Below are 10,000 nucleotides of genomic sequence, written 5' to 3' on the forward strand. Positions count from 1 at the left end.
TGTGGCCCAAGTGCAGGACCTGGCACTTGGCCTTGTTGAACCTCATACAGTTGGCCTGGGCCCATCGATCCAGCCTGTCCAGGTCCCTCTGCAGAGCCTTCCTACCCTCGAGCAGATCAACACTCCCGCCCAACTTGGTGTCATCTGCAAACTTACTGAGGTGAGTCTCACTAAATAATCTGGTAAATTAGTCACAAAAATCAACGTGCCTTTGCTATCTAATCAAATTACTTGTGTGTATCAGTTAAAGAGTATTTACATCCCAAACAGAAGATCTTACAGGCGAAGAACTCTGCATCTGTCCCTCTTCACCTGTTATACCAAAGAAATTCAGAATTAAACTCCCTCTGTTTTCCAGGAGTTGTGCTGGATTATCACACTTCAGATGAGAACAGAATAGGGATCAAAAAAACAACGAGCAATGCCGGTGATCCTGTCTTTTCACAGCGAAGCAGCCCATTCTCTGCCAACAGCAGTTAGATGCACTACGCGTGGACTGAAATTACATATCGTAACAGACTTCTTTTAAATTACCATCCCCAGAACAAACCTGGCATGTCGGATAGAAGCAATTGCACTACTGAATTCACTGTCAATGCTTCTACAGTTGTAAAATTCTTCATAGGCTGGCCTGGAAGAGCCTTGATATTCGATGCGGCTGATGCGACATATTCCCACAATCAGAATGATCAGCATCAGGACAAACGCTACGCAGAGAGCCCCAATTATGATGTAGAGGGAGTGACGAGGCATATTGGTTAGACTCTCTGCCATATGCCCGGACTTCCACTGCAGATCTGTTGATAAAAAAATAAAAGGTTATTATTAATTAGTAATTTATATCCTTCCTGCTGAATCGAATTCTTTTATGATAGTCACGTTTGATATTTCTGTGGAGACTTTTGAAGCTAGGGGGGTATGTAATTTGAACCTTCCCAGGCTCTGTTATGGATGCGTCGCCATGCCTAACATGCAACAAATTTGAATAGCACTACCTTGATCCTTCACCCACCTTTTTTGTAGATTTTTAAGGTCATATAGGAACACTTACCTAGTTTGATCTCCTGTATAAGCCAAGTCATAGACAGTCGTCTAGTTATTCTTGCATTATGTTATAATATACCATAGGGTCTCTAAAGGAAGGCAGGTTTTATGTAAAAGCTTCTAGTAATGCACCAGTTCTCTGCGCAGTTTGTTCTAATAGTTAGTGAACCCTTCCACTAAAGTGTGTGACTTAATATGTATTAAACATGCTTGGTTTTTAATTTGAAACACAGGCTTTTGTTATGCCTATCTCCACCAGACTGCAGAGACTTCAGCATTTCAAGGACAAAAAGGGCATCTCATAAGGTGCTACAGTACTGAGCCCACTAGAGTCTTCTCTCAAGCATAACTTCCCCGAGAGGTCTCAAAGCAGACCTTAAAGTAAAGCCAATCTGGAAGAGGCTTCTTGTATTTATGTATTCCAGACCTTCTTTATAAATATTCTTGACGCCCAAACTGTTGTCTATCAATGCCAAACAGATTGTCTCTCAATTGCCTATGTCCTCAGATCTGTTTTTCTCTAGCATGGGTCAGAGTATTTCCAATTAACCTGTACTTGCCTCTAGGGTTCATTTTTGGCAGTCTTAAAAAGCCTATGGTCTCATAAATTATTTCAAACCAGGAACAGACTTGAATCATTCCGACTACAGAAATCTGACACTCTGCAAAAGTTATTTCTAGCAAGTGACTGTTCCTTTTTCAAACGGACTTCTGCATTGCTTTCCCAGACAAACAGTCTGGCAACAAGGGCTATCAAGCATATGCTTTGGGAATGTTAAGATACTCTTAGAAGCCACCTCTTGAGGATGCTGATGACGGCAGATAACTGATTCAACCACCTGAGCTGAATTCACAAATTTAGTGGCGTCTGTGGATATAACCTCCACCTATGGTAGAAATACAGGGGAATGTATAAGTACAGGGGGGAAAAAAAAAAAAATCCATTTTAGAGGAAGGTAGGGAGAAAGCCCGAAGCTGTAACCTGTGGGATTCACCTGGGCAGAGTTTGAAGAAATGGTTGCTCTTCGTTTACAATAGTAAAGGTTGTCCCAGAGCACCTCTGAGCTGGGGCTTGCTTAGGCATTTGGTCCACAAATGTGAGCCGATTTTACAGGACTGACTGCTTGTTTGTGTTATCTTCTTCAGAGATCAGTAAAGTTTTGATCAGCCTGCATCATTCAGTGATTTAACGTTTCTAAAGTGCTGTTACTGCAGTTTGCCCAGCCGGGATATGAGGGGGAGAATACAGCTGTGCTCTGTGCACTTTGGGATGGGTTTCTATTTCTGTTCTGCGGCACATTCGTCACACACGGTGGTTTCTGTCAGGTTGTCAGACTAGGCCAAATTCGGATCTAATGTGCGCAGATATATGGCAAGACAGTTCTGATTTAGATTCCATGTCTTCCATCCCTGGATGATAAGGACGAGAGAAATTTCTTCCTTTCTTCCCCACCAGATAGAAAGATGAAGATTAACAGCTTATATTCCAAAGATTAGAAAAAACACAAGACAGCTCAAAATCACAGTATTCTTAGTTGTCATAGTAATGTTCATAAAATTAATTAAGAATTAGATTTCAATGCGCACCGCACAGTCTGTACTAGAAATTGTTCATAATGTTAGTTTTCAAGTAACCACATGGTTTGGCTTACCTTGGTAACTACATTAATAATTACAAAAGTGGGAAAGGCAATGATATTAACAAAAAAACAGCAGGCATTAGAGAATTCATATGAGACATTTTGTAAGCATTTGTACAGTGAATGCTCCATTAACTTTTTAGGCAAATACATTTCATTTTGAAAGGAAAAATATCCTCTTTATAATTAAGACCGATTTAATCCTATTTAATTGGAATTGCTAACACTGGTAAGGACCGTAAGATGATATAATAAACTTCACAGTTCATCCAGGCAACACACATCTTGTCAAGTTCGCTGTATATACAGCACTTGAAAATTAAAGAGTACGGTTTGACAAGAAGATAACCCTGAAATCCTGTTAGGGTAGTCACTTCAAGCAGATAAAAGAGCTGGTGAAAAAATGGGGAACTATTAATAGTAAATAGAGAGTTGTTCTCCAACAAAGATTAAATACCAACAGCCTCCTCCATGGCTAGTAACAGATAATCACAAAAGATAACGTGATCTATTTAGTCAAACGGCTCCTGAGCACCAGTCCCCGCCTTGAGAAGCCTGAAGCCTGGCCTCATCATCCCTTTTTCTAGCATTCGGAGGGATGGTCCAATACAAAGGAAGTCAGTGTGCAGTGTTTAAATTTAATTTCCAATACATTTTTAACCACTACGTACAAATTGCTGAAACAATATGATAAATATGACAAGGAGATACGGAAAGATGAACTGAAACAGATTTACTGATAGATTCAATCTTTAGAGCTGAACAGAAATCCACTGCACCACTGACTCAGCTCCAGTGAGATCAGAAGCGCCGCACCTGTTTATAAAAGAGCTGGACGTGGCCTTTCTAGATATGATTAGAATTGGGTTCCCGTCAGCTGGTCAACTCGTAGCTCAGGGAAAGACAGTGAGCACAAAGATCTTCCCATGGATACACAGTTCTGTAGAACAAATCTGCAGATCAAAATGCTTTTAAATCCTTTCTGTAAAGTGATTTCTTCAAAACTCAATCCCTCTCTATTTGCATAATCCTTTATATACCTGTTAAAATCCAAGCGCTTTAGGAAAGCTTCCACAGCTTTGTACATAAGCCGCTGCGTTGGTTAGAGAGGCTGCATGTCCTTACTTATATCTGACTATTGTGAAGTACCATGGAGTCCCATAACAACACATCATTTTACTTTGATGCTGTGTCAAAGTGACTTTAATAGCAAGGGAACATCAGACGTTTGTTGATGTTAAGCTTATTGAAAAAACTGTGGGTAACCCTCAAATTTTAAACTTAATTGTTCTTCAAAATGTATCTTTATGTGACTATGCAAAGATTTTTTTTTTCCTGTTTCCATTCCTTTAAGACCAACCCAAACCAGAATGTTCTAGATTGCATTTTTTTTTGTATCTCCTATATTACTATTATTATTACGTATATACACTCTATTAGCTATCCTGATTTCTTGGATAAAAAACACAGTAATTTCAACCTCTTCAATTGAGAACAATTGCCATGAACAATACTATATGATTATTCTCTCTAAATATTGAGATGGAAAGAAAAGGTCTAATATTTCTGGTTGAGAATCGGCCTTGCGGTGTTATCAATGCCAGTTAACTCTTAGATAATTCCCTGCCTCCTGTCATAGCAGTCACAAGATAAAAGGCAGTAAAAGGCTTAAAACAGCAACAGCAAAGTGCTGTTGCTTCTTCCCATCATTTTAACTTACACAGTTTGCAAGTGTGTAATACAAGCAGAAAATCCAAGTTCTTGAGCAGCAGGCAAGGCCACTGCAGTTCAACTATAAACAGACGCTACCTGTAGAGAAACATGCACTAAGCAGAGACAACCCCCTCGGCTCAAGAGAACAAAGTTTAAGCAGAGTTTTATCCCCTGTCTCTCTCTCGTACACTTACAAACGCGGTCAGAAAGGAGTTAGTGTTGACCAACCACGGATGTAAGCTTGAACCTACCTGTCATATATAGCGCCTGGGGGCATGCGTCCCTCACAGGGGGAAGCAGGAATAATTGAGTAGCTGGACAGTAGAAAAGGCTCCCTCCACCCTCTGTTCTGCTTCTCTCATTTTCCCATGTGTTTATATGCACCTCAATATGTATCTGTGGTGCAAACAGCCAAACTCTTAGCGACTAGAGCATGACAGCCAAAGGAGGACTCCAGAACAAGCATCACTGATTTCCTATAGCACATCTGCAGGGCTCAGAAAGCACGCAAGCCCATCTGTTTCCCTTTGGCATCTATTCATTCCCTAACATAACAGAAATGTAATTGTTACTACACTGAGGTACCCCAGGAAGTATGTTTCCAGGATGATTATTGCTTTCTCCGAGAACTAAACTCATCTGTCTGTCAGCCCACTACTTATTAGCTAAGGCAGGCAGAACTGCACTGCCTTGCTGATCAACTTGGGACATGCATGTTTCAGGTATCGCTAACAGCCGCCGTGTCAGTAAAAGCTCATCTGAGCATCTTTTAGCGTGAGCAATATGGCATCCAGGTAGCACGCAACATTGTGCTCCCAACGTCACGATGGTTCCGTACCACACAGGGAAGCGTGTGCGCCATTCACTGAGACAACAAAAAGGCAGTGCTGTCACCACCTCTGGACCAGCTAGCAATGCTCTTCTGCAGTCTTTGCTTTCGACAGAAAGCACTGAAACTGAATTCACAACCAGTAATTACAGGGAGAGAAGGTCATGAACCTGTCAAGATAAAACTTTTGTGTCAGTCCAGGTGTGAACAGAGTTGTCTTCTGGGTTGAAATAAGGACTAACGTCAAGAACAGAAATCAACTTAAAAAGCAGTTGATATGTTTAAGTAACGTTTAAGTAAAAGAGAGTAAAAAGGAGAAGCTTCATATGCTCCTTGCCTAAATAAGATTCAGAAACCATTTTTTATTCCAGCCTTCGTGTAGGTATTTTCTCATGAATGTACGATAGGAGCTTTCTGAGTCCCTTCTGTTTATTTTTTAATCTATCGCCTATCCCTGCAACGTGAGCTGTGCTAAGTGGCATAAATGCCCTCACACAAACTTGTGTAGCTGTATAATGACTTGAAGGGATCTATGACCACAGTACCTGAGCATTCAAGCAGCTAAATACACGGCTAAACTCCCTAGTAAAGACAACATCTGTAGCCCAAGACCAAGACATCAGGGAAATACAAAGCAGCTCCATGAGCAGCAGAACTAGTGAAGCCTAATTTCCATTTTAACTCTTCCACAGTTGGGCTTCATACTTCCTTCCTCTCATGGACTCTCTTCTGCTCTATAAGGATGCACTTACGCTGAAGCTTTTCTCTATACTAAGAAGCAAGATCACACCGAAGCTCTTCCCTCGGAAGACCCACCAATGGAACCTCTCTAAGTCTTACTAAATGCTTCGGAAATATTTTGTTTTGGAGACCTTTACCTTTCTAACAAATTTGGTGGAAATCGGCCTATGCTTGGAAAAGTTATTCCTGAAAAAGTTGGTAAACGCACGCACACGCAAGTCACCGCACAGTTACACAGGACTTGTTTCCTTAGGTAAGCAAGTTCAAAATGGTTTTGCTGAAACATCACTAGAACTGCAGGTGCTCAGAAGTCAACAAAAGTCCGTTCGGACCATGCTTATAGCACTACAGAAGTACACTTTGCCCAAGGTAAGTGTGGAAGTAAGCTCTGAAGCGTAAGTGCAATTAAAAGGCAAACTGCTTAGTGCCCAGCTGTGAGACAGCATCTCTGACAATCCAGTCCAACACATCTCAAAGCAGGGTGCCCAGAAACAGATGTTTCTAACTTTCATAGCCACTTTTGAAATGTTATGGCCTAAAATAAAATGCATTTAACAGAATTTTGATAATTTACAGATGATTCAGAGTATTTGTGCAGATAGGTATTTAGAGACAAATATAAGTTTCTTTATTATAATGTATCATTTTTAGAAATTTTTAGAAAACTACAAAACTTACGTATTTCACAGTTTGCACCAACCCATCCATGTGGACAATGGCAGGTGTAACCACCAGGCTGATCTATGCAAGTTCCAGCATGGTGACATGGGTTGCTGTCACAGTCATTTACATCAATTTCACATTCTTCGCCTTGTATCAGAAAAAAAAACAACAAAAAACAAACTTCTATATAGCAGGTGCCTCACGTAGCAGGTATATCATCAGTCATTTAATTTTTCTCTAGCTGCAAAACACCTTATAGCTCAATAGCATCTTTATTCTCAGAACATCAAAAGTATTCTATAACTGTTTAAAGAAATAAGTCTCACGTAGCCTCCAAGGAGGAAATATTATCCTCATTCAACCAGGTGAAAACAAAGTCTGAGGGCTACGTGACTTGACTAACCTCACCCAGATTATGTGTATCTCATTTCTTTAAACATAAGTTCCATCCCAAGAAAATGTGGTATAACAATTTATCATGTGCATTCTGAAATGCTATACAATGATGTAGATAATCAGTGCCTCTGAGAAACAGCCACTGTACATCGGAAAGCTAATACTTTTAAAAAAAAATGCCCTTTAATTAGCACAGATGAAAAAGCACGATTTGATCTACAAAACAGCTATGAGTGGGTTTATCTATTACCATCACATTAGATATTACCTGACAGGACTAGCAGAGCATCAGGTTGTAAATTGTCTTGACAGCAGACATTTGGATTACACCAAACATGTCAGTTTAAATACAAGGCCAAAGGATTAAAAGGGCTGCTTACCATTACTCTGAAAGTGTAAATTGATCCATAACGAGCACTTCAGGGCTTTTAGCAATTGCATATTAAGGTAACAGAATAAGTTGTTTCTTCAGCTCGCAGTAACTAAGGTCAATGTTAAAACATTTTCCAGTTTCAACAGTGTCCAATTAGTATATTGGCTTACCTGGAAGTCTTCAAAATGTTGTTTTTAAACTGCAATCCAGTCTCAAGCAGTAAGGTCATAAGGCATGTTAAATAGCTGTTAGCTTAGTGAATTCTCTTTAGTAACGGGCTTTTTTTGCTGCAAAATTTTTACAGTTCCAAGCAGTTGCAAGTAATACCAAGAACTTTTCATTCTCACTAGACTGATTACAATTCAGCAAAGTCCAAATGAATTTGTTTCCTTGAAGAGACAGAGTCTTACTTGGTATTTGTCTTCTTTTGGACACAGTGAACGCTGACAACTAGACGTTCTGTGTAACGTACAAATTACTCACCTGTATATCCAGGTGCACAAATACACGTAGCATTTAGACCTTCGCTGTCACAAGTGCCACCGTTCTGACAGTTGATGTTAACACAAGGATCTTTGTACAATTCACAGTGCCTTCCTGGAAAGGTAAAATCAGTAATTGCCATTAACATGACCTATACTGACAGCATGAAATCGGTACACGTGATAACCCAACTTCACCTGGATGAGCACAATGACGTGCAACCTCCAAACCTGTCCTATTAGGCTAATGCCATAAGACTAAAGCCATATATTTCATGGTGACTAAAGTTTTTACATACATGCCTCCTCTCTGCTCTTCCCACCCGCTGAGGCTTTGGGATAAGAGCGTTAGGGCAATTTCTGCTAACAAGACCTGCTGGAGTGTCTATGAAAAACCAATGGTATAACAAAGCATAATCTGATCACCTATCTAATATTCTTCAATAAAATGTGAACAATAATTGCCTTCAGTAAGAATTTTATGTAATAACTTCTTTAATAGTATAGATAAGCATTCTGATGCCTCTCATTGACTTTTGCAGGAAACTGAGGAGTATAACTAAAGCAATAAAAGGATAAATTAATTTATTCGAATGCATAGCTAAAAGTAAATAATTGGGGTGCTCAGCTTCATGCCACTACCTTCGCTCTTTCATTCTCAGGTGTAGGCTATGTGAATTCAGCAGCTTTGCCTTGCAGAAGACAGTGCAAGCCTTATCTGGCATACAGAACATAAAGCCCAGCAGATTCCCACCTGGGGATGGGGAGAGAGGCTCTGCTGCCACTGCTACAAGCTTCATTTTCTCTGGATCTACTTTTCAGATAAAACTAGAAAAATCAATACATGAATGATCTAATCAGTGCATGAATGGCACTGAAACACGAAAAAAAATAAATGTGCGTATGTGAGTAATGAATGATTGGTGGGACTTCATTTACAATGTATCTACTACCGTGAAATTAGCTTGCATTTAAAAGACCTGCTTAAATTTATCCATTAATGTAAGTTTTAAGTCTAAATCTAAGTCTTATTACCATTCTCTGCTTGGGAATGAAGCCAAAGTGACCACTTAGCTAAAATCCTAAGTTATCTTCAAGTTTTCCCATTCTTATACTTTTTACAAGAATTTCAACAAACTGAAGAGCAAGACAGGATTCTGAATGCTTCCATGTGATAACGCTTACAAATTACAAATACATTTTTCACTTTTTAAGGTGGTTCATGTTTCTAAATCCTTACTGTCCTGCAAACTGCAAAGAGGCGTTGTCAATAGAAGCACAAACTCATACTGTTTATTATGTATAAAAACCGCAACACAGCTTTGGCATCAGGAAAATGTTTCTAATCATGAGGTAGCGAACGACAGTGAAGGAATTATGTTGCTTGTGGAGATTACAGAACCTACAATGATGGAGGACTAGAAGAGGTTAGACAAATACATGTGAAAAGTGGACATGCAGCTGATCCTGCCTTACTCCTTCCCAGCCTCTTTCTTGAATATCAATTGTGTTGCACTGGAATTGGGCAGTTTGTGAATTTGAATTTGGAGAGTTCGAGATGTAGAGCTATACAGAGGTAAAATTAGTGAGAAAATAAGAGTTTTTAGAGAAAAGAATATGAGAAAGAAAAATCAATACAAAAAAAGGAAGAAATTGGACACATAATATATCAGATGTATGTATACAAGCACTTTTATTTAATGAGTGAACGATTAGAAGGAATGAACTTAGTTCTCTAGTGTTCAACACTGCAGTTATGTACAGCAATGCAAGCTTACATGAGATATAAAAATAAACATCTCAAGTTAATAGTGGTAATTAAAAAAAAATATTTTTTTTTTAATATATACATACACATACACACTCTCACACATGTGAGTGCAGGTCTGTACTCGCTCTCTACAGACCTGCTGAAATCATTTGGTCAGTCTGTCAGCAGCAAAAAAAGGCAGAGCACTCTAGTTTGAGCATCCTGCAGCTAAGCAGCAGCGGCCAGCGGAGCCAGAAGCCCACAGGTACGCGCTGGCAGATACTTCGGTCCAGACCAGCGACAGCAGCTCTCGTCCGTTTGCCAGCCAGGGGGGGGATGGAGGCAGAAGAGGGGACCGCAGACTGGGGG

General features: G+C 39.8%; 1 protein-coding gene across 1 annotated transcript in view; it reads right to left on the reverse strand.

Annotated features, from left to right (window-relative positions):
* Positions 1-10,000, reverse strand: part of DNER (delta/notch like EGF repeat containing) — an 86,761-nt gene that overhangs the window by 7,696 nt on the left and 69,065 nt on the right. Inside the window, exons 10-12 of the mRNA XM_009286721.1 lie at positions 7,883-7,996; positions 6,646-6,777; positions 551-797 (exon numbers count right to left, since the gene is read on the reverse strand). Coding sequence (XP_009284996.1) covers positions 551-797; positions 6,646-6,777; positions 7,883-7,996 — 493 coding nt within the window. The remainder of the gene's footprint in view (positions 1-550; positions 798-6,645; positions 6,778-7,882; positions 7,997-10,000) is intronic.

Source organism: Aptenodytes forsteri, unplaced genomic scaffold (genome assembly GCF_000699145.1).
Source record: "Aptenodytes forsteri isolate BGI_AS27 unplaced genomic scaffold, ASM69914v1 Scaffold184, whole genome shotgun sequence".
Taxonomy (NCBI): domain Eukaryota; kingdom Metazoa; phylum Chordata; class Aves; order Sphenisciformes; family Spheniscidae; genus Aptenodytes; species Aptenodytes forsteri.